A 25,696-nucleotide genomic window follows, 5' to 3' on the forward strand; every position below is an offset into this window, starting at 1 on the left:
TTTTTTTGTTGGAAAAAATGGCAAGGAGATGCAAATTCCCATGGAAACCACAGTAACCATAGATATCTGTACCCTGCAGGTGTAGAACAATTTTATAATAGAACAATATATATGTTTGGTGTAGGAGAATTATACAAGATCTGTTAGCAAAATCACTGATGAAGTTCAAGACAATTTTCGCTTTGGAAAAACACTTGCATGCTAAGAGATGAAAATTTCCACCATAATAAGCATTTTGATGGCCACTTACTGACTATTTGGTGTGGTTTCGGTAACTTTACAAACCTTTGGCTGAATCACTGATGTACTGCCAGCATAATATGCTGGCAATTTTTGATGGAGGTGGAGAAGTCTGCACTTTGCAATACCTTTCCAAAAAACACTGCTACAAATGCATTGATCAGTTCTCTTTAGAACAGAAAGGTCATGTAAGGTCAGTATTAAAAGGTTTCATACCGGTATATTGGTCTATAAATGCTGACATTGCTGTTTAATGTTTTACTTTGTGTAAACAAGCTTAACAATTGCATTGTAAATTATTAGTCACTCAGGACCACCACTGTGTGGAGTCCATTCCTTTGGCACACAGTCCATGTAGCCGACAATGAGATGCAAATGATATGCGGTCAAGGTCTCCTCAACTAACTTTCGGCTGGTTCTTCACTTTCTACTATTTTTTTAGTATTTTTTACAAAGGCACAGACTTATTCTACCTGCAACTTAAAACTGATAGTGATTTTGTAGCTCATTCTTTACTATTTTTCATAGTTTTTGGTAGCCGGTAACACACACTTCGTGTTCGTGTCGGCTACATGGACGATCTGGAGTCCATTCCTTTGCATTATTGGAAATTGTTTGACTCTGTATCAAGAAAAGTTCGCCATACACGATTGTCACTCCAAAATTTGGAAACCTAATAAGTAGCAATACATTTCATGTTGTTTTTCTCTTCTGTTCTAACCAAACATGTGAAATCAGGTCAAGGTAGGCTACTCACATCAACATTGTATCCTGCAATTTTAACTCAGAATTGCCTTTTTTGACAGTCTTTTGTTGGAATTTATCTCAGCAAAGCAAAAATCATGGATGATGAAAATTTTAAAGTTTGCCATCACAGAAATCAGAGAATGTAGTGACAACTTGTCATTTGAGGAAGTAAATGATATAGTTTCGCCAATCCTATCAACACTAAGCCTTGCCCCTTATATACGGTACCATGTTCATGTACATGATATTTAAAACTGAGATAATCCAAATACCTAATGTATGATTATCTTAAACTGTCTCCTTTTAGGTCTTCAAGTTGAAAGTCTTCACAGTCAAGCTGAAATTAGAAGAAATACTCACAGAAAAGAAGATCTCTGCCTACACCCAGCTTGGTCAAATACCAACAGCTTGTTGAAGAGCTCACGTGATATTGGAAACGGTCCAATTCAGTTTGTATCAGGTACATGCAGCCAATAAGTATAATGGTCAAAGTCCAACTTTGTGAAGCATTAGGTGTGCTGGTATTTTTTTACAAAATCTTGCACAGTGTCACCATGAAGTACAATTCCCTTTCAATATTGGAAACATTCTGTTGCTTTTGTAGTTTGTTTTTTATTCTGAACCTTGATAAATTACTTTTAGGAACTGTTGAAACAATATTTTCAATGTTCATGATGCTTACAGTTTCAGGCATTCAAACTCTCAGCACATTATTTATATTTCCTCATAAATTTGGTTTTCACCATAAATTACGGTGATAAACTACATGGGGTGAAGTGATATTAACATGACTACATAAACTTGTTTTAGCTGCAGCCAATTTGAGATTTAAGATGTTCCAATTGATCAGACACAGAATTCTCCTAGAAAACCTTTCAAAAGCTCCATAGATTGTGCATATTGTATGGATAAAATTCAACCATTGTTTATTTTTTATGAAAATAAAATTTATGGAAACAAATATTGGATAAAAAATAAAAAGATTATTTTTTATTAAAATAATTGGTGCTTCAATTATTTCTTAATACTTGTGTACTTGTCGATTAAACACCACTTTAGATTGGCTATAAACAATCCTTAAAAAGGTGAGAAAGAAACAGCCTCATGATTAGAAAAAATTGTAAAACTCCACAACACCAATTTGACAAATTGCTGAAATGATATATGTATTACAATTTGAGATGAATCTTTGTGAATTATTTCTACACCTTTGACTTTCAGAGATACAGTACATATGGAAAGAGTAAATGAGAACCGTGCCTTCTAAAGTTGGGCATACAAGCTTCATATTTCATGAATGAAAATGAGAATAATGAGACTGTTAATAAATGTTTTCTTGTTTCTTTTATCCATTGTGTTTAGGTTGATTGTCTTTGATGAACTGCTTCACATTATTCTGTTCAATTGCATATTATTGTGGTCTTAGTGTGAGGCTCAGATCATGGTTTGACAACAATACATTCAGTATGTGTGTGTTTGTCACAGCAACAAGAAGAGACCTTTGATGCACATTTTTAAGAGGAACTGATAGTAACCACACAACTATAAGGACCAATTAGATGCACTATGTTGCATGCCATGCATTGATTAATGAACAGAACAAAGCATGCACTGCACTAATCCAACTGCAGAGGATACACCTGTCAGCACCAAACGTGGAACTTAAATTATTCCTGAAACTTAAAGGTCCATCAAACCGAGCAGATTTTAATACGTGTAATCTTAATATAGAATTTCTAACATCAAACTTAATTAAATGACCAATGAATTTGTTATTCAGTGTCTTTTGCCATTAATATAAAATGGTTTAGGTTTATTCATTTCAAACACACATATAAAGTTCATCATTTTCTGATATCAATGCAAAGCACGTAATATTGCAGACAGTACACCTCTGTTGTCAAATGTGACAGAAAAGCTCTGATGAAAATAATATTGCTATCAAGGCATCATATGGTTCTAGAGGATACTAAATGCTAAAAATTTCATGACATAAATTGCGACTACAAAGTGGTACATCCTTTCCTGCTATTTCACTGCAGTGTTTAGTCCATAAGTAAATGACAGGTTTATTCAAATTCAGAGTAATAATATGCTTGATGAATCCCTCAGCATTCCTCCTTCCTTGCCTTTCATTAATTCTTTGTAGTTAGAATATACCGTATATGAGAGCATGATATAGCCCATCTGTGTCTGGGAAAATCAGTCTATTTGAAAAGCTCTGCGTCGTTGACAGCAGAGCTAAATATTTACAAGAAATGGAGATTAACAGTATTTTTGTTATAAGATAAATATTTTCAGAAAAACTTACGTGATATTCCCTGAAATGTACAAGCTATTTTGTACATCTGGGGGTTGTTACAACTGTAAATACCTCATTGTTTACGGTGGCTAAGTCTGATGTACATACGTCATCATATTTAACATTGACCAAAATCTACCTTTGGGATTGTAAACTGTTGCTGGACTGTATACAAAGACTTAATTTCAGAAGCCACCAAACCTATCCTCACTCCTTCCCTTCCCTAAAACACCTTCATTTTGATGATTATGCCCAATGTTTACTCATGACTGCATATGCCTCTACATGTTTTATTTGCTTATATCAGGAAATTTTTACATTTTTTGTGAGAAAAGTATTTTCATACAAACATCAACTGTAGCCATTACACTTAGAAATGTATGTCTGACATTATAAAGACTGATGTCATTGCAGGTATAACTGACAGGTTTATTTTGACCAAAGTGAACTGTGTACTTAGTTACTCAAATATGTAATTGTCGTACTCAAAAAATTCCAGACCTGGTCACCTACAGGTTGATACGTGTCACTCTGTCAGGATTTATTCAGATATGTTTAATTAAAGTTGTGTTTACTTTCACACATGGACCAAGGACAATAAACAGCAATATAAAAACTTGCTCATATGAAATAATTCCATTTCATTGCTGCAAGTTAGTTTCATTATGATATTACTTTTATGTCTGAAATATTATTTGTAAGATACAAAGTCAGTGATAATCATTTCCACAGACCACAAATCTTTCAGTTTAATAAGTACCCTATGCTCTTTACAGTTGTGATCAACCATTTGGGAGCTAGGTCCAAAGGCTGCATTATTCAGAATTTTTCATATATGTAAGATATGCCCAGACTGATGTTCTTCATTTAGCAAAGGTCAAAAATGTGTCTTCATTGATGTTTTCTACCCTTATTGTAAAAATACTGCACTTTTTATTTTTACAGATATGGAAAAATTGATAAAACAATTAATCAAAAGTAATGAGTATTTGTGGTACATGAGTAAGAACAGATGCCTAATGGATTATGCTTTCAGCCAAAAACTTTTCATTTCAGTGACAAAATAATACTTTATATTCTTCTGATTGCAATTGACTGTTTCAAGCTTGCAAAATAGATGAAATTTTTGATAATTATTTTTATTTCATTGAGTCAATGTAAAGATACTTGCTATTTTGATTTCATATACTAGTAAATAGTGACTACTTTGAATTTAAAATATCAGTAAATGTTTGGTAATATGTCTTTCTAGTATCAAAATTGGCATGATAAACTGCAATTTTTATTTTGGATTATGAACAGGACTGGTTTAAAAATTTCCTTGAGGAAAGAATGACCAAAGTTTGAATCTTTTGATTACCTAAATGACCCCTCCAGCAGTTGTATTTGCAGTGTCTTTCAGCCATAATCTTAATGACCCCTCCAGCAGTTGTGTTTGCAGTGTCTTTCAGCCATAATCTTAATGACCCCTCCAGCAGTTGTATTTGCAGTGTCTTTCAGCCATAATCTTAATGACCCCTCCAGCAGTTGTGTTTGCAGTGTCTTTCAGCCATTAAAGTTTGCTGTTTGAAAAAATGAGAAGTGTTGCAATTCTGAACTGCATTGTAACTCAACATATACACTCATACACAAATATACACTCATGCATATTTCTTCATATATCAATCAATGGTAAGGGCGCACAATTTTGCTTGTGGAACAAGGTAGAAAATTTATCAGTTCAATTCAATGATAGTATGTGCGAGTGCTGAGAGATTATACTGATGACAAACCTGTGGCGTGATGTTTACGTACCAATGTCCAACCAGTCGACACCTTTCAACTTAGAGAATAAAATGTAGTGATATGTTCACCTTGAATGTTACAAATAATATATCTACACTGGCTCTGCAGGATGTAAATAAATGAATGACACAGAATTATTTACATAATCATTTTAATAAGCAATATGCATGTATCTGTCTTGTTTTGTCAACTGCAAAAATTTGCAATATGTGGACTGTTATGAGAATGGTTTTGTCCATTCAGAAAGGGAAGTAGAGGGAGATTGAAGGAAGATAACATACTTAACAGGATGAATCATAAACCATTGGTCAAAGTTCCTTCCAATTCTTATTGATGTAGAGAGTTATCAACTTTATGCTGTAAAACATTATGTTGCCTGCTGTAAGCTTTGATAACAAGTTGTTTCTTTAAAAAATTAGAAACGCTACGTCTCCCCCCCCCCCCACAGCAGCAGGTCAACATATTGATGACCATGTTTTATACAGCATTTACTTTATTTCATTTGCTGTACTTCCACTTTCTGAAGTGTGTTGTGTTGATTACATATAAAGTTGAAGTTGACAATTTTAGATTTACAAACACTTGTCAACTAGCACATTTTCGTAGTCCTACATTGTATGCGTCCCACCAAAACAGGGATGTGAATTGTTCCCCAAAACAATAATTAAAAACACTTCGATGATATTCATAGTATCATTGTAAATTGTATGAATATCCTGTAATTCTGGACAACTCAGTTTAGCTGAAATGATTTGAGTTTCATTTTTTCTAGTTTGCATGTCATCTTTTCTTTGGCTTAGGAACTGACAAATGTTTCCAGCGTCTCAAAACAGCAACAAATTTGTCTTTCTTTGTTTTTTCATCATTTATTTTCTTCAAAATGACTCTCATGACATCAATGGTGCCATCTTCATTGCCATGTTGGGATTTTATTAGATCCAAAGTATCGTTGATTTCAACCTTAAAGTGTGAAAAAATTGTAAGAAAAAATTGATTGGTCAGATGAAAATGCAAATTGTCAAAAAGTGTCCAGAGAAGTGTTCATGTACTGTTTACGAAATCATGTTTTTAGAGGTGATTGCCACTGCCTTTAAATATCATGACTAAGAATTATTTGGAAATACTCATACTAGTACAGTACTCATTTATGTTTGACCTTGAACATTTGGAGTCATATATCCTGAAATACTTGATGTAGTTTCAAAAATGTGTGTTCTCCCACTTAAATTAAGTATCTTATGCTTCTCCCAAAATCATGTCAAAATGCCATTAGTTTAATCTTTCATCATGGTCTATGTGTGATATTCATATTTAAATTTTATTCTGGGCAAGAATTCACTTTTGAACAATAACATTGCATAACACACGCAGTGCAGTGAGTTGACAAGACCGATACTCTGTGTTGAAATTTGCTGTATGGGTGAACAATACAGGAAATTGCATCTGTTTTGAAGCACAAAAATAAAGAAAGTATTATCAAAAGTAACAGTGCTGTCTCTTTAACAAATTGATTTCATAAAAATCATCTTTTGCATGTCTGTTGAAGTGCTGAGCCTGTCATAAACTAAGCTGGAAAAATATGACAAAATTAGCAATTCCCACAGGTGATGCACATTAGATGGATGAACACACACACTTGTTTATCAACTACCTGATGTTTACATTATCTTGAGATGCCATTCATAATTCAATTACTCTGTTGATAAGATCTCAACACAATCTGCAAGCCCCATGAAAAATGAAAAATGACCAGTCTATTTGCTCAGAGGTTCATATTAAACTGCTGAAGGAGTTTCTTGAAACACAAAATAAGACAGAAGAGTAGTGGATACAAAGTATTTTTTTAAATTTTGGTAACCTACCAGTAGTTAGTACACTATTACCATCACTCCTCGTCAGAGCTCCCTAAGAAAATCCCTTTTTATTCGCAACCAAAGGTGTGTCCACTAATCTTCAGTCGTCTCTAAAATAATTGGTAAGTATGCTTACCTTTCTACTTTTCTTGGTCAATATTTCTCCATTAAACCTCAACTTTCCAGAGAGAAATGCATCCTCCACTTGCCTGTATCAATAAAACAGCAAGAAGCTTATATTTCATGAACCAGAACATTGATCAAACAAAAAATCTTCATTGTATTCGATACATGCTGACAAAGTCATAAACAGTAGAAGCTTCTACCGTCTATGGAATGGTATACTGGTACCGTATGATACATCACAAATGTAAGTGAACAATACTGGAACTTACATTGCAAACAATCACCTACGTACTAAAAAAGACTATAGCCACGTTGGCTGAGGATACTGGAAGATTCAGTATAAATCTATACTCTTCAAGTTCAGAGCGCAAGTTTAGATAATTACAAGGAATGTATTTTCAGAAAAATAAACATTCTCAATAAAGTAGCAATTCTTTTGAATAGCAGTTGATCAATGGAATCAATGAAACTCACTCTAATACCCGAGCAATTCCTTTCTTGATCAATGCATTATCATCACTACTTCTCCAAATTATTCCAACTTAATAATTCTTTGCGGTTTCACAAGATGTCAAACTCACTTTCTCGAAATTCCTAGACCTGCAGCAATAACTTTGTCAGCTCTGAATCCACTCAGTGTATGGGTAACATCTTTCCAACTCTTTGGTTCTCCACTGTCGTTTTCATTATCTTCCTGCTCTGGGTCATAGTCATCATCAAAGAAATCTTCATCTTTCAGCTTGTTCCAATTATCTTCATCACTACTGTCAACATCTACCACATCTCGGTAAGATTTCACAATTTCCTGCGGTCCTTTCTTCTTTGACGATAAATATCTAACCTGACAGTACCGTCGAGGTAAGACATTTGTAGAAATGTTGGTCTTTGTAGATGTTTCTCCATCAAGAAAAGAGAGTTCCTCTCTTATTTTATCACGCTGCAGCTGGTGTGTAGCGGCGAGGGATGGTCCGAACGAGACGGTTCGCACACAGCCAGACCTGATGATGTCATTGCGGTAGGTTGAACGGTTGTTGATGTGGAGACGCAAGATCGTGTACAACCTTTTTGTTGACATAAGCATATATCATGCAGAAGGCTGGGGAAGAATTATGCGGACAGCAAAATGTGTATACGGTGGAAAACGAACTATACGTGCAGAGCTCGTCTCAGCGGGGCGACCTTCCACCTCTCCATGACCTCTGTTTGGTTTGACCCTTGACCTAGTTGAATTTGTTGACGCGGGTACGGATAAACAAACGAAAATTAAAGTATATTTATATTTTTATTCTTAATAAGACCAACAATAAACAAAATATGTAAATTATCAATACAGCATTTTATTTAAATGTAGCATTGCGTTTATTGCCCACCCTGTTACCCATGAGTCGTCTTACACAGTACGTCACTCAATGAAAATGGCGGTAATGTCAAATGGAAAGACTGACTCGCTTGACTCCATAGACATGGACCCTGACCCTGAAGAGACGCCTTATGTGGTCCAGTGCATTGCTTGCAATTCAATTATCAGTGATTCAAACCAATGTGTTGCCACAGACGAAACTCTGAAAGTGTTCACGGTAAACTGTAAGTTTGGAGTCAATGACATTGACAAACCGCTTCACATTTCAAAACTCAAATGAAATGCCCACCTGCCACCATGCAGAATCGCCAGGGAAAGTTGAGGGCCGTGGAACTGCTGCGGAGTGCTGGATAGTGGGTTGCAGCAGTGCTGTAGCTCGAGGCTTTGCTCGGGAAAATGGTTTGGACGACCCACAATCCCCACCACCTTGCTGCGGTTCATAGCCCTGCAGCTTTTCTCTGTTCAATAAAAAGTCTGCAGTAGTATAAATTTCTCATCCGTTGAAGGACTTAGTCTTCTGATGATGTAAACAACATGCCATTGATTGAGCTAATTGCACAGCAATGCTCTTGTTAAATTCAGTCATTGCACATATCCCACTCTCTGAGTGATGAATCTCACAGAAGCTTAAAGCGCAGCAAAGAAATATTTGAGAAATTATCCATCTATTTAGGGGCCGTTAATAATAAAAGCTGACACACAAGAAACATAATTCCTTCCTTTTACTTGAAACCCCCTCCCTCCCCCTCAAAACGAAAGTTCTTATGCGAAATCAATTTCATATTATGATGCCGTTTCTGACAAACCCACATGCACATCTCCAATCTGTACGCCCATGAAAAAATACCGGAAGTGCACATTAATTAATAAACCTCCACTTTACGCGTATCACATTTTAAGACACAGAACATTTTAATGTATTTCGCACGTATGAAAATGTTTCACGCACATGTTTCACATTGAAAAAGCATACAAGTTTTTATTTCACATTTATGTCTTCTCGTCTTTTTTGTCTTCGTATTTTGTGGTCATTCTGTTCTCGATGAACGCGAAGGTAGTATTACGTTCAAACTGTCTGTCGACTGCACCGTGTACTGCACGTGTCGCTGTACTGCGCAGCTCTATACAGAAAGTGTATCAATTTCAATTCAAAAATAAAATGGTGACGATGTTTCTTTTGTAATTCATGTTTGAACAATTTTTTAACTCCACAATCCTACAATAAATTCAGCTCTGCATTTTGCCCACAAGCACAAGTGGTCATGATTTAGAAACCAATAGATGAAAATCGTATGTAATTTTGATGCACACAAAATCGAAATGAGCTTTTACCCCTCCCCCCCTCCGAATGAAAGAATGCCATTTGTTGAGTAATTTTTCATAAAAACTTACTTTATTGCATAACAACACACTTCAGAAAGTGCATAGCAAGAACAAAACTAAATATTGCATAAAACATTGTTGTCAATGTCTTTACCTGCAGGTGCTGGGGGAAACATATTGTTTGTAATATATTTCATGAGAGAAAACTTATTATCTGAACTTAAAATGTACAAAAACCTATCTCTTTCCATATCAAATATTGGATAATACTATCATTTAGATACAACTTCATACCAATTGTTCATTCAAGTCATCCAAATCATTCCAATAATAATTGTCAAGGTAGAGTACATTGGTCCATCTTTACCAAATGAGGTTGATTTGACTGGTGGTTGATTTTACAAATAACTTCTACAGACTGTTTCTTAATATATTCCTTGTTATTTGGCATTGGAAGTGTGCTTGTTCACTTTTCACATCTTACCGGTAAGTCATTCAGTAATTTATTTTGCTCAGTATGACTGCTATGTACTTATTAAAGGGAAACCTAAGTCTAGCGACATTGACCGTTATCCCTTCCAAAATCACCCTTGAGTAAAATGCAGCTCAAATTTGCAACATAATTGCACGCGCTGACGACTACGGAGCGACGAAAAGAGAAGTTGAAGTAGACGACATTTATGGAAATGAACTCGGAATCCCATGGGCGCGAAAGGGCTCATGGGAGAAGCGTGCGTGACGTCATCGGCGATACAGACGATTGCAGCTTGCAGCTGGAGGAGTACGGTGAACAGTTCAGCGCGTTCGTAAGACGACTCTGGAGAGTTCGGACAGCGATATTTCTGACATTGAGTATTACTTTTCCCCGACTGAAATCAAACCATACTAATTTGAACCAAGATATATAATAATGGGAAAGCATTTCCACACATCGTTCATAATTCCGCGGAGGGAGTCACTGTGCTTGTACTGACCCCGAACTGGATTGGAAACACTGAGTGACCCTGCGATCCTTCAGCGCTACGTTTCTAAAACAGAGTTTTCTTTATCAGTCGCTTAAAATTAATTTTTGGTTCGTGAATGATACGTAAGTCGAGCTTGGCCAGATCTTTAAGGTTGCGAAATCTTCGATATATATCGGAAAATATTTATTGGCAATTTGACAAATGTATAGTGTCGTCTTTTTTTCGAAGTTGGTGTCGAACTCAGATCTACAAAGTGTTGAAATCTCCGATATAATGGATATTTGCCCGCTATTTAAAACAAAAGTATCGTCTATATTGTTGTAAAGAATGTATTTCATACAAGACCAGCCAAACTCTCGATGATGTCCGATATTTCCTCTGTTCAAGTCCCGTAAAGAATGTAATTCGTGCAAGGCGCTCCCCAACTCACGGTGATATCTGATCGGCCCTCTCGACGAAGTTCCGATTGTAGTGTATGAAAGTTTGTGTGGAAATTTAATGAAAAAAATCCTTTACATGTAAAAAATGTATTTCGTGCATGAATAATTCTAATAATGTAAAACATACAGTATTGTTGACTATCGGCCACTGATGCTATGAACTAAGAGTCGGACAGAGGTGGTCGGGTGGTCAGAACTGTTAGGCACGTGGTGAAATCTCCGATATACATCGGATATTTACCCACATTTTGACAAAGTATCGTCTAGTATCAGAGTTAATGTCCAAAGTCGCCGATATTTATCGGATAAATATCCGTGATTTCGCAGACCCAGCGTGCCGACACCACACAGTGCACGTAAATCTAGTATCGTCTGGTATCGATATCGATATTAGCTAAGGAGTCCCGGCGCAATTGATATTTATTGGGTAAATATAATATCGGCGATTTCTCAGACCCGGCGTGCCGATCGAGACACATCATTCTCGACCGCGGGCCATCCGGGTACTTGCGGATTCTTACGTCATTTTTGCGTCATAGCGCCGTTGGAAGTTCGAATTTTTCAACCACCATAGAAATATTCAAAGTTTCAATATACATAAATGACATAACTTTTAGTTCTGCTTTTTTCCACACAATTTCTGTATCATTCGCTCTTCTGTATCGTCTGATCTCTCATTCACCTCGCTCGTATGTGTTTCATGTACTGACGTCACTCCGCGGTCGAGAATAGGCAAGAAGTCATTCCAGTATCTTGTTGTAATATCAATATTACCAGGTATAGTCACGAAATTGCCTATATTTATCGGGTATATAAGGGCGATTTCGCAGATCCGGGCTGTCGAGATGAGAGACGCTTTGTGTAGTTTCGTCTTCGGATTTTAGAGTCCCGAAATCGCCAATATTAACATTTATTTGGTTAAAACCGGCGATAGTAGGCTGACTCAGCATGTCAAGATGACCGCATTGTGTAGTATCGTCTTGTATCGGTATCAGAGTCCCGAAATCCCTTATAAAACAATCATCCTGAAAGAAGTAGAACATAACTTTGTATCTTTTGAGATTTTAAAACTCGCCCGACTTTCTTTAGTCACTGTCTTCGAAAAAGCAGTTCTGTTGGACGACGATAAAAGCTGACTCCGTTTGTTCTTCCTTGAGTGATTTTTGCACTCAACTGAACAACAGTTAATCATTTTTTATGCTACTGATGAGAATTAAAGAGTCGTAACGTGCAGAACTGCACTCCTGCAGTCATAGACTCCAATGCTTTGGTAAGCGGTCACATACGTTCGTGTATCACCGATGACGTCACGCTCGCTTCTCCCATGAGCCCTTTCGCGCCCATGGGATTCCGAGCTCATTTCCATAAATGTCGTCTACTTCAATGTCTCTTTTCGTCGCTCCGTAGTCGTCGGCGCGTGCAATTATGTTGCAAATTTGAGCTGCATTTTATTCAAGAGTGATTTTGGAAGGGATATATGGTCAATGTCGCTGGACTTAGGTTTCCCTTAAGGTGGTTGGAAAGGCTATTTTTGCACCAATTCTTTTCTCAGAGTTAATGTCAAGTTTCAAGTGTTAGAATCAAGATATTAGTTCAAATTTTCAGGATAACTCCCTTAGTTAATATTTTCTCCAAAGAATATAAAAATTGTATATTTGCAGCCATGATTTTGAAATATGACACCAGTAAATATTAAAATATAATTTTTCATATTTTTTTTACATATTTGAATTTAATAATAATTTGATAGTATTAATATTACCAAATTAGTTATAAATATGTTGACACTATTTATTGTAAGATTTGTACGGCAGGATTTGTAAATAAAATTTGTTTTTATGATTTTACATGGGTTTATATATCAAAAAATTATTAAAAATTCTTTCACATTTCAAAATGTGATTTTTCAAAAAGTACTTCAAATACAGGAAAATTGTGCCGTACAAATCTTATCTGTAACCTTGTTAATAGGCTGTAAAAATTCCATGTCCATATCTCATTTCAAAGTTGGATTAAATTTGTATACAATTATGTAGGAAAACTGTTATTCTGTCAAAAATGTTGAAAACAAGCCATATTTGCACCCCTCTTTTGAAGTCATAGAGCAGTTTTTTAGCTCCCATAGCCATATGTATATATGGCAATGGAAGCTATTCTTATAGGCTAGGGAAATGTCTGTATGTATGTATGTCTGTATGTCTGTATGTCTGTCCGTCAACATCAAAAACTCCAAAACCGCTGCACATTTCATCTTGATATTTGGTGTGTACATGGATGATGGGCTGTAGATGAGATTTTGTTCAAATGAAGTTGTCATTGCCAAAAATATGCAAATTAAGTGAAAAAATATAAAAACAGTCAAAATTGAATAAAATCAATAACCACTGAGCAGATTACATGAAAAATTAGCATGTAAGTACTTTGGGCTGACATGAAATGATTGTGCGCATCTTGGGTCAGTATCTTGGACTTGCTATTTTTCATGAATTTTTTTGTAATTTTCTCCCATTTTTGGTCAAAAAATCTCCTGCTCTGAAACCACAAGTCCGATTGATTTGAAACTTGGTATGGAAGTGCATAGGAGTGACCTTTCCCAAATTTGGGCAAATCGTGGTGAAATTTGCATATTTTTGTTTACATGTCCATAGACTTCCCTGTATAAGCAGATCTCCATAGACTCCCATGTATAAGGCCACAAAAAATAAAAATTTAGTTTCTCATCGTATTCATATTGCAAAAAGGATGCAGTGACACAATTTTTAGTCCCCACGGATGAAGTCCAGTGAGCTTATAGATTGGGTCATGTCCGTCTGTTCGTCCATCCGTGAGTCCATCCGTTCACGCAGATATCTCGGATATTTTGACAAAATGTCATGTGACCTTGATGACCTTTGATCTCAAATATACATATTTGTCCATAACTCAGTAACCACAAGTGCTACACCCTTCATATATGGTATGATGGGACAGCTTATGACGCCACATATTGTACCTCATTAATTATGCACATATCTAATTTGAGCGAGCCAATAGAGCTAGAGGTCTGATTTTTGGTATATAGGGATAACTTAAAGCAATTTTGACAAAATGTCACGTGACCTCGGTGACCTTTGACCTCAAATATACATATTTGTCCATAACTCAGTAACCACAAGTGCTACAGCCTTCATGTATGGTATGATGGGACACCTTATGACGCCACATATTGTACCTCATTAATTATGTGCATATCTAATTTTGAGCGAGCCAATAGAGCTAGAGGTCTGATTTTTGGTATATAGGGATAACTTAGCAATACAATTTTTTTGACAAAATGTCACGTGACCTCGGTGACCTTTGACCTCAAATATACATATTTGTCCATAACTCAGTAACCACAAGTGCTACAGCCTTCATGTATGGTATGATGGGACACCTTATGACGCCACATATTGTACCTCATTAATTATGCGCATATCTAATTTTGAGCGAGCCAATAGAGCTAGAGGTCTGATTTTTGGTATATAGGGATAACTTAGCAATACAATTTTTTTGACAAAATGTCACGTGACCTCGGTGACCTTTGACCTCAAATATACATATTTGTCCATAACTCAGTAACCACAAGTGCTACACCCTTCATGTATGGTATGATGGGACAGCTTATGACGCCACATATTGTACCTCATTAATTATGCACATATCTAATTTGAGCGAGCCAATAGAGCTAGAGGTCTGATTTTTGGTATATAGGGATAACTTAGCAAAACAATTTTTTGACAAAATGTCACGTGACCTCGGTGACCTTTGACCTCAAATATACATATTTGTCCATAACTCATTAACCACAAGTGCTACACCCTTCATGTTTGGTATGATTGGACACCTTTCGACGCTACATACTGTACCTCAATAATTATGCGCATATCTCATTCTGAGCGAGCCAATAGAGCTGGATGTCTGATTTTTGGTATATAGGGATAACTATAGGAGAGAAATTTTTGACCAAATGTCATGTGACCTCGATGACCTTTTACCTAAAATATATGTTTATGTCAATAAATAAGTAACACAAGTGCTATGTCCTTTGTATTAGTAGGATGGGAGACCTTATGACAACACACGCTTTACCTCATTAATTATGTACACATCTAATTCTGGGCAAGCGAATAGAGCTAGAGATCTGATTTTTTGGCATATAGGGATTATAATAGCAATATAATTTTTTTTTTCAAATGTCATGTGACCTCGATGACCTTTGACCTTGATTATACATATATATGCATATTCAGTAACCACAAGTTCTATACCTCCAATTTTGATAGGATATTAGACCTTAAGATGTCACATCTTGTACCTCATTTATAATGCGCATATGTATTTCTTGGCTGGCCAATACTGCTAGAGGTCTGATCTTTTTTCCCGATTTAGAACCATAACTTAGACATGCCTCATTGTTTCAAATTGGGAACAACGACATAGACCTATGTGCCCATAGATCTCAACATATACACTCCAGTGATACTTCTTAATGACCACATTTTCCTGCCCCATCAAGACTAATACTCCTATTACAAGTGGGGACTATGTATGTATGTCATGTAATGACTTGTTGAGTTAATGGTTGTATCACAGTATTCGATATATCTAATTCTGTATTTTTTCCATTTTATATCTGAATAATTACATTAAACATATTTCACTGTCTCCAGTACATTTCATTTAAGTATTTTCACTTCATGCACTTTATCCCTTTCACACATGTTCAAATATCTGACCAGAGAACAAACACTAAATAGTCCAGGATGGGAGCTACAGTGTCATTGACGCTATTTTTTGGTTAATCTCACTTTTGACACCTCTTTGACACTCAAAGAATCTAAAAATGCATTTACAATAGCAGTCACTCACTCTGAATGCCAGCACCGCCTTGTCAAACTTTCCTGAAAAACAGCAAATAATGACTTTCCCTTTTCAAACATTTTATTAAAAGCTAGGGGACCTCTACCATAGTTAATACACTAAGGACTCCCCAACTTCTTCTTATTTGGTCAGTTTTCAGAAGTTTTAACAGGCTATAACTCTGCAATGCCTTTGTGCCCAAATGTCTATTTTTTTTATTCCACAGAGAATTTTGACTACTTTTATATTTTACAGCGCTGTAATAGTTTTGTTGGAATTTATAACTGATGCTCTAGCCTTTCCAACCACCTTAAATTGTTGTATTTGTTGGATTTTTATTTCAGGTACAACAGACAGTGTAATGATTGACAAAAAAATAACAACCGCAGAATCTGGCATGGATGAAGGAAGGTGAGATTACACCATTTGCTGCATCTATACATACAATGACAGAACCTCATATCAATGAGATGGTGCTAGTGTGCCATGCTGGCAGTGTAAACTTTATCACTTTGATTCTGTGAAGATTGTAACCAGTTCAACCCCAATGCCCTGTAAACAGGTCGACATTCACTATTGATATCAATAGGTTTGGGTGAAACCATTGGTGGTGAAAGGGTTAAAATGCAGTGTTGTCAAAACAATGTCAACCATTGCCTTAGTGTATATAGCATTGCTTCTGATCAGGAAGCAAGACTATGTCGAAATTTCCATGGAATAAGGGACTTTTCCATCCGTGCAACCATTTCTATGCACAGTAGATCTGCTGTGCAAAATTTCCATGTTTTCTTGGGGACCGGGAAGGGATTGTAGCCCTGCAGGCCAGCAACATAGCCAACGTGATAGAAAAAGTTTGGGGCTACAATTATTGCAGCTACCCAGAACCTTGCCTTAAACTAGTTTCACTTCTTTATCATTGCAATGTCTTGACAATCTTTATTCAACTCTTAATTTACAGTTCTTTTCGTTTCCTGAAATGCAAGAAGTGTAAGACATATATTGGTAAACAGTATAAAACTACAACCCAGGAATTTGACCATCTTAGAAATTATTTCTCATTTGATGTCAATCTCATTACATGGTGAGTATGAACTCTAAGTTGATTGTGTGAACAATAACTGCCAGCCACTCCCTGTGATTTACACTGTGAACTTATACAGCACAGGGTTTGAAATTGACATTGACATGTGATGGTTCCATGAAGAGAACTGGAATATATTTTCATCTTCAAAAAGTACCAGTGAATTAAAACAGCCTGAGCCGATATTGCCTGAGAACGTTAACAGAAAAACATGACTTTGGGATTTGTGTTGCATCTATGTTCTGTTTGCACTTATAATTTGCATATGTTCATATCTTAGTCTTTGCACATACATGTAGCAGTCCATGATATTGTACTGACACAGTTGTACATTGTGCAAAACCTAACAGATACAGCACATCTCAATATACAGCATCAGCAGGATGTCAAGTTCACACACAAAACAAAATACCATACTAAGACTTTTCAGCATAATGTATTCATATCCAAATTCTTCATCACCAGCTATCAAATTGGTAGTTGTGACAAGGAATCCGATATCCCACAAAATGATTCTATTTTAGAAGTTCCAACTGCCAGAAGCTTACAGAAAAGTATCCACCAGGTAATGTCATTTATCCATCATTCAAGCAGTTATAACAATTTCCATCACAACATTTAAATATCATTCAGGGGTCTGCACAAGGGAATTTGAGGATATTTGAACAGAAGAATATATTTTTGGTTTATGCAAAATATACATTGTTATGTAAATAAGTCACCCGTCTGATTTTTTAGGGCTGTGGAGTATACTGTTATTATTATTATGATTATTATTATTATTTTATTATTATTAGTCCCCACGGACACCGTCCGGGGGGACTTATAGGTTTGGTCATGTCCGTGCGTCCGTGCGTGCGTCCGTGTGTGCGTCCGTGCGTCCGTGCGTCCGTCCGTTCACCCAGATATCTCAGAGACGCCTGGAGCGATTTCGTTCAAACTTGGTACAAGGATAGTAACCTACCTCATACAGATGCACGTCGATTTGTTTCACAATGCGATCAAATTTGGCCGTGTTAGAGGACTTTTTAGTTTTCACCTCCATTGACTCCCATGTATAAGGCAGTCTCCATAGACTCCCATGTATAGGCAGTCCATAGACTCCCATGTATAAGGCAGTCCATAGACTCCCATGTATAAGGCAGTCCATAGACACCCATGTATAAGGCAGTCCATAGACTCCCATGTATATGGCCAAGAAAAATAAAAATTTAGTTCTCATCGTATTCATATTGCAAAAAGGATGCAGTGACACAGTTTTTAGTGCCCACAGATAAAGTCCAGGGGGCTTATAGATTGGGTCATGTCCGTCCGTGAGTCCATCCGTTCACACAGATATCTCAGACACTTTGACAAAATGTCACGTGACCTTGGTGACCTTTGACCTTGAATATACATATTTGTCCGTAACTCAGTAACCACAAGTGCTAAACCTTTCGTATATGGTATGATGGGACACCCTATGACGCCACATATTGTACCTCACATTAATTATGCACCTATCTAATTTTGAGCAACAAGCCAATAGACTTAGAGGTCTGATTTTGGTATATATATGGACAACTTAGCACTACAATTTTTTGACAAAGTGTCATGTGACCTTGGTGACCTTTGACCTCAAATATACATATTTGTCCATAACTCAGTAACCAAAAGTGCTACACCCTTCATATTTGGTATGATGGGACACCTTATGACGCCACATATTGTACCTCATTAATTATGTGCTTATCTAATTTTGAGTGAGCCAATAGAGCCAGAGGTCTGATTTTTGGTATGTAGGGATAACTTAGCAATACAATTTTTTTTACAAAATGTCACGTGACCTCAATGACCTTTTACCTCAAATATACATATTTGTGCAATAACTCAGTAACCACAAGTGCTACACTCTTCATATTTGGTATGATGGGATATGACGCCACATATTGTACCTCATTAATTATGCACCTATCTAATTTTGAGCGAGCCAATAGAGCTAGAGGTCTGATTTTTGGTATATAGGGATAACTTAGCAATACAATTTTTGACAAAATGTCACGTGACTTCGGTGACCTTTGACCTCAAATATACATATTTGTGCATAACTCAGTAACCACAAGTGCTACACCCTTCATATATGGTATTATGGGACACCTTATGATGCCACATATTGTACCTCATTAATTACGCGCATATCTAATTTTGAGCGAGCCAATAGACCTAGAGGTCTGATTTTTGGTATATAGGGATAACTTAGCAATACAATTTTTTTGACAAAGTGTCACGTGACCTTGGTGACCTTTGACCTCAAATATACATATTTGTCCATAACACAGTAACCACAAATGCTACACCCTTCATAGTTGGTATGATGGGACACCTTATGACGCCACATATTGTACCTCATTAATTATGTGCATATCTAATTTTGAGCATGCCAATAGAGCCAAAGGTCTGATTTTTGGTATGTAGGGATAACTTAGCAATACAATTTTTTTGACAAAATGTCACGTGACCTCAATGACCTTTGACCTCAAATATATATATTTGTCAGTAACTCAGTAACCACAAGTGCTACACTCTTCATATTTTTATGATGGGACATGACGCCACATATTGTACCTCATTAATTATGCACCTATCTAATTTTGAGCGAGCCAATAGACCTAGAGGTCTGATTTTTGGTATATAGGGATAACTTAGCAATACAATTTTTTTGACAAGATGTCACGTGACCTCAATGACCTTTGACCTCAAATATACATATTTGTCCGTAACTCAGTAACCACAAATGCTACCTCCTTCATATTTGGTATGATGGGCACCTTATGAAGCCACATATTGTACCTCATTAATTATGCATATATCTAATTTTGAGCGAGCCAATAGACCTAGAGGTCTGATTTTTGGTATATAGGGATAACTTAGCAATACAATTTTTTTAAAAAATGTCATGTGACCTCAGTGACCTTTGACCTCAAATATACATATTCGTGCATAACTCAGTAGCCACAAGTGCTACACCCTTCATATATGTTATGATGGGACACCTTATGACGCCACATATTGTACCTCATTAATTATGTGCATATCTAATTTTGAGCGAGCCAATAGAGCTAGATGTCTGATTTATGGTATATAGGGATAACTTATCAAGACAATATTTTTTACAAAATGTCACGTGACCTCAGTGACCTTTGACCTCATATATACATAATTGTCCATAACTCAGGAACCACAAGTGCTACACCCTTCATATTTGGTATGATGGGACACCTTATGACGCCACATATTGTACCTCATTAATTATGTGGATATCTAATTTTGAGCAAACAATAGAGCTAGATGTATGATTTTTGGTATTTAGGGATAGACTAAAGGATAGACATTGTTTGACAAAATGTCATGTGACCTCGATAACCTTTTACCTAAAATACACGATTATGTCAAAAAATAAGTAATCACAAGTGCTATGTCAGGGCTCGACGTAAGGTCAAATCATCCACTAGCCCGAAGGACTAGTAGCAGTTCATTTTTAGTAGTCCTAAATGAAATCTACTAGTCCTGCTCAAGCAAAGCCAAATGTTGCTCTCATGTTGTAAAGAGGTGTATATATGACCATTCTCATATTTTTTGTCGCAAAGGTTTTTAAACCCAATAACTAACTTTCATGCAAGACTAGCACATTTGCTTACTGCAAAATGTTTAACTTTGAATCATATATAAACCACAAAAATAACCTGAATGAAATGTCCTGTGTAGGAGGAGAGGTCATGAAAATAGCCTATTGCCATCAAGAATAAAATCAGAGGTAGGGATGAATTTGTTGGAAAATCCTTCATAGCTCAGGTAGTGCGCCATTAATTTGCAAAGAACATGTTTGTTCATGCTGGGGATAGATTTGTTTCTCCAGAACTGAAATTCATAAAGCCATTCACAAATGTTCCTGTGGAGTGCCTTCATATTTTTGACATATATCACATTTTAAAATTGACCAGCTTGTGGGGAGGACCTCTCATTTGTAATAATGGTTTGTGAAAAATTTTGTTTTTAATAGTAAAATGTTGCATTTTACCATTTCATGTGCTTGTGTCTTTATTAGTTTTCGCCAGTTACTGGAAACAAAATGTGATTAGCACAAAAATAACCAATGACTCCCAGAAGTGATTGGATACAACAGTTTGATACACCCATTTAATGTGGATTTTTTCACTACTGATTTAAGGTTCACTTCACTATTATTGCCCCAATAATTTATACTTTTCCACTAAAATGGCAAAACAATAAGCTGCCAGCACCAAATTAGTATCTGGAAGGAACTCTCTCACCTGTATAAGCAGCAGCTAGCAACTTGCCATAGCACTGTTTGGGCAAGCTAGATGGCTCTTTTTAAGTCAGCTAAAATTATACTTGGGGGGTCTTGACTATATACGGAGGTCAGCATGTGGAGACATTCTAAGGCAGGGTCAAGCTGGCTAAGAACAATCGGAGGTGTTTTGTGGGAATGCCCCTGAAGAAATCTTGGGAAAAATCTTCTTTGAAAGGCAAGGATACAGAGTTTGAACGAAATTGTGGGTTGCTCATGTTTTTAGGCGAAGTGATGAGCTTCAAGCAAACCAAAATACACGACGTGCAGACAATTCCGTTTGATGCTCAGCGTTGCATTGAGCCATGTTTCCCGGGGCCATGTTACTGGCATGTACAGTACAATTTGATTCTCCGTAGCAGGTAAACTGTTTCATTTTAAGTTGGTGATCAATAAAGTTTGCTTCACTGTTTCACTGTCCAATTTGTTTGGGTAAAAGTTAGTTAATTTTTATATATAATGATCGAGGCTTGGTTCATTCTTATCGAATGAGTGGCCCGGCGTCCCATTAGTTTTGTAGCGATAAACTTTCCTAGACAGCTACGGAACTTGAAAATTGCACTAGTCCGCAGGACTACCTCCGAAGACATTTTTACTAGTCCTCTTGAAAATTTACTAGCCTCGGGCTAGTGGGCTAGCGCTTATGTCGAGCCCTGTATGTCCTTTACATTTAGTAGGATGGGAGACCTTATGACAACACATGCTTTACCTCATTAATTATGTACATATATAATTGTGGGCAAGCCAATAGAGCTTGAGGTCTGAATTTTGGCATATATGGATTAATTAGCAATACAATTTTTTTTTTCAAAATGTCACGTGACCTTGATGACCTTTGACCTTGATTATGCATATATATGCATAACTCAGTAACCACAAGTTCTTTACGCTTCAATTTTGATAGGATATTAGACCTTAAGATGTAACATCTTGTACCTCATTTATTATGCGCATATGTATTTCTTGGCTGGCCAATACAGCTAGAGGTCTGATCTTTTTTCCCGATATAGAACCATAAATTAGACATGCCTCTTGTTTCAAATTTGGAACAATGACATAGTCCTATGTGCCCATTCATCTGAACATATACACTCCAGTCATACTTGTTAATGACCACATTTCCCTGCCCCATCAAGACTAATACTCCTATTACAAGTGGGGACTATGTCATTGTCAATGACTTGTTATTAGTAGTATTATTATGATTATACTGTATTTCAAAAGGGTAGTCTGAGTTACCAAAAAAGGTAAATGTAATTTACATCAGAGCCCTCACTGCCAAATTTTCTGTGGTTTATTTCATGGGGCGCTATGACAGTATCCAAATTCTTCATGATAACTAGTGGTGACCCAAAGGGATGGAATTTATTATTTGCTGTATAATTTTTGTTCATGAAATTTCAAATCAGTTGTTTGACTTTGTGTATGAACATTAAATTATTTAAATCACAACTAATAATTTATTATTGCGGTCTTTATTCAGCTTCAAGCTTTAGTGATTGAAATGGCAGATAAAGTGGTGAAGATTGAAGAACGACTGGAAAACAAAACATCAAATCCAAAAGTATCCCAGGCCAGCCCACGATATATGTTGTCAAGTCCTCAAAAGCATCTTTCACGGAATGGTAATCCAGTTACTCGAAGATTCCCATTGGAATCGGAATCAGTGGAATCTGAATCTGAATCTGAATCAGAGGGTAATGCTTTTGTTGCTGAGAATCAGTACCAAGCTTCCAGAAGAAAAGGCCCTCAAAAAAGAAAGAGATAAAAAAGTCATGACAAGCACTTTTCATTTCATTTTCAAAGTGGTTGCTTTTTCATAATCATGTTGTTTACTGTGCTGTTCATGTTTTCTCATATCATAGATTATGAGAAATATGAAACGTGATCAGTAACTGATTTTTTCCCTTCAACACACTTGAAGCCATTTATAAAAGCTAGATTTCTATAAAACTTTATATATACCATATCTGCTTATATCTCATTACCTATATATTGTTTGAGAATTTTGTTAACAATTACACATAGTTTTAAAATATTTTCCAAGAGCTAGAGTTTACTAACCAGAAAATGTTGCATTTTTGCATTGTATAAGGGATATGTGCTGCTTGTTGCAGCCCAGTTGTTTACAGCATCTTCATAAAAGAAGCAATATATTTTCCACAACATGGTACAGTATAATGCCATACCAAGATAACTTTGTTCTGCAAATATATAATTATATTAAGGTAGTATGTCACAGTAAGTGAGGCTACCCACAATTCCCCTTGATTTGTTCACTCAGACATTTTTTGCTAAAGGCTTTTTCAATTTTATCAGTTTCTTAACCATTTTTAACTTACCATTTAAGTTCAGGATTATTTGTTTAAACTGTGTTCCAAAATTATTGATTATGTTTAAAATTCAGGAGTAAATTGTAAGTCTATGTGTACAATGTTTCCCTTGTACTTAAGAGTGGTGAATATTTTCTACACCAACACTCATGAAAGCCTGAACCTCATAAGGAAACAAGTTTGAAGAGAGTTCAGGCTAGCAGGTTGATCTTGTTGTATTTTGCATATCATAATGCATTCCCAAGCTGAGAATGTCAACCAGAGACAGGAAACATGATGGAACTTTATCACAGACAACATCAAACACAAATGTGATCAGTCTGGTGACACCTTCGGAAAAAGGGATGTAAGAGGGAAAAAAACTGACAAGGTAATCGATCCATTATTGAATGTTGTTAGATACCAGTAACCTGCGAGTAATCCTGTAACTTAGTAACTAAAGATTTTTTTTATCGTTTCTGGTTAAGATAATTAATGTCTGACAGAAGTCACACTGTACAATGACCGCAATTGTTTCTTTCACAGATAGAGACACAACAAAGTAAACATTTACAGGACAGGTACAAGCATTTGTTACATTGATGTTTTCTAAAGCTTATCAATCACAAATGATATATTTTGTTAAAGTTTAATCCTCTTTCTACCGGGCTCCATAGACAAGCCATAGAAATAAATACCACTTGTGAGAAAGAGGACTAAGCTGTCGTGTCGAAGGGATATCTACCATTTGTAATGTTTGACAGACGCACTAATGCTTGACAAAATACTAGTAGTTTATGTCCAGTAATCATGTTGTGTGTGCTGGAAAGTTTCCAAAGACAAGTTCTGGCATGTAACAATCAGTACAGTTATAACATTTTTCTCTCTTCTTGTAAACAGTGATTTCATTCACATACGTTGAAACCTATAGAATAGATCAGACCTTCATTATATTAATTTGAATTTGGATAGAATATGCATTCAAACTTGAAAATCGTTATACACAACAAATATCATTTGGCAAAAAATCTGTTCAAGTTTGACATTATTTGTCTGTGAATTTAGTAAAATTACAAGTTGGTCGGCTGAAATGGTGATCTACCATATTGCCATGCTTGGGATCATGAAGCAGTATCTAATTTACATGGTCAAAATCTGGGTACCCTGAAAGTCAATGTGATTGCCACTAACTTGGCAAGTTTCATGTTACTTGTAGGTTTTCAAGCTTACACTCATTTGTATCCAACAATGTCACAGATCCATAGCAATTGTGAATTTGCACCGTCATAGAATAACAGAAATACATTTTGGGATATTAAACATTCCAAATAGCAACAATTGCTTGGCTATAAACCATTCAGTATTGTCCTAATGCAGTTAAAAAGGTAAAGTATTTCATAAATCCTGCCAGATGTGTGGTATATGGTCAGTCTGGTTATCTCAAGGTATCACATTTGATTTTTTCTAGATGCACAAAAAATCTTAAAATCTCTCCAGCCTTTAGTAAACCTCTACCCCATATATGCAACAACTGCTAGTAGGTGTTGATTGTACAGTGATAACTTGTTATACAAAATCAATACACAACAGCAGGCATGAAGTGGAGAATTTTTTATTTCAGTTCAATGTAAGACTGACTGAAATTTGTTACTCCTGAGAGAACAGACTTTTTATCACATGTTATGGTTAATGAGCTCTTGCATTTCTGTCAGTTCTAGAGTATGTATCACATAAATACTTTCATGTATGCCTCTTCAATATTATGTGGTAATGAGTAAAAAAGTAGCTATCTCTTGACTTCTTTGGGCACAGTAGAAATTTCTACAGTTTGATGTAATATTACAACAAACTTTGACACACAAAGAGAGAAAGGTCAAAATACTGAATTTTCTGCCTTAAAGTTTGTGTTCAATAAACTTTCTTGTTCATTAAT

At 36.1% G+C, this 25,696-nt stretch overlaps 3 protein-coding genes across 5 annotated transcripts in view; 1 reads left to right on the top strand and 2 right to left on the bottom strand.

Annotated features, from left to right (window-relative positions):
* Nucleotides 1–1,399, bottom strand: part of LOC139142854 (uncharacterized) — a 35,242-nt gene extending 33,843 nt beyond the window's left edge. The window contains exon 1 of the mRNA XM_070713024.1: nt 1,348–1,399. The gene's annotated coding sequence lies outside the window, so the exon portion shown is untranslated. The remainder of the gene's footprint in view (nt 1–1,347) is intronic.
* On the top strand, nt 1,252–25,695 carry LOC139142856 (uncharacterized). 2 transcript variants are annotated; one of them, XM_070713027.1, is made up of 5 exons: nt 1,252–1,447; nt 16,367–16,433; nt 16,981–17,103; nt 17,569–17,668; nt 22,935–25,695. In XM_070713027.1, the coding sequence occupies exons 1-5, from the start codon at nt 1,267–1,269 to the stop codon at nt 23,217–23,219; spliced, it is 756 nt and encodes a 251-aa protein (XP_070569128.1). In that variant the 5' UTR covers nt 1,252–1,266; the 3' UTR covers nt 23,220–25,695. The 2 variants fall into 2 exon arrangements, with proteins under 2 accessions (XP_070569128.1, XP_070569129.1); XM_070713028.1 differs by lacking the exon at nt 1,252–1,447 and adding an exon at nt 8,441–8,637.
* Nucleotides 2,756–8,242, bottom strand: LOC139142857 (mitochondrial transcription rescue factor 1-like). 2 transcript variants are annotated; one of them, XM_070713030.1, is made up of 3 exons: nt 7,635–8,211; nt 7,064–7,136; nt 2,756–4,851 (listed from the first exon to the last, which is right to left on the bottom strand). In XM_070713030.1, the coding sequence occupies exons 1-3, from the start codon at nt 8,132–8,134 to the stop codon at nt 4,798–4,800; spliced, it is 627 nt and encodes a 208-aa protein (XP_070569131.1). In that variant the 5' UTR covers nt 8,135–8,211; the 3' UTR covers nt 2,756–4,797. The 2 variants fall into 2 exon arrangements, with proteins under 2 accessions (XP_070569131.1, XP_070569130.1); XM_070713029.1 differs by lacking the exon at nt 2,756–4,851 and adding an exon at nt 5,209–6,034 and having other exon boundaries at nt 7,635–8,242.
* Nucleotide 25,696: the final 1 nt, after the last annotated feature.

The sequence above is a fragment of the Ptychodera flava genome, chromosome 10 (genome assembly GCF_041260155.1).
Source record: "Ptychodera flava strain L36383 chromosome 10, AS_Pfla_20210202, whole genome shotgun sequence".
In the NCBI taxonomy this organism is placed as follows: domain Eukaryota; kingdom Metazoa; phylum Hemichordata; class Enteropneusta; family Ptychoderidae; genus Ptychodera; species Ptychodera flava.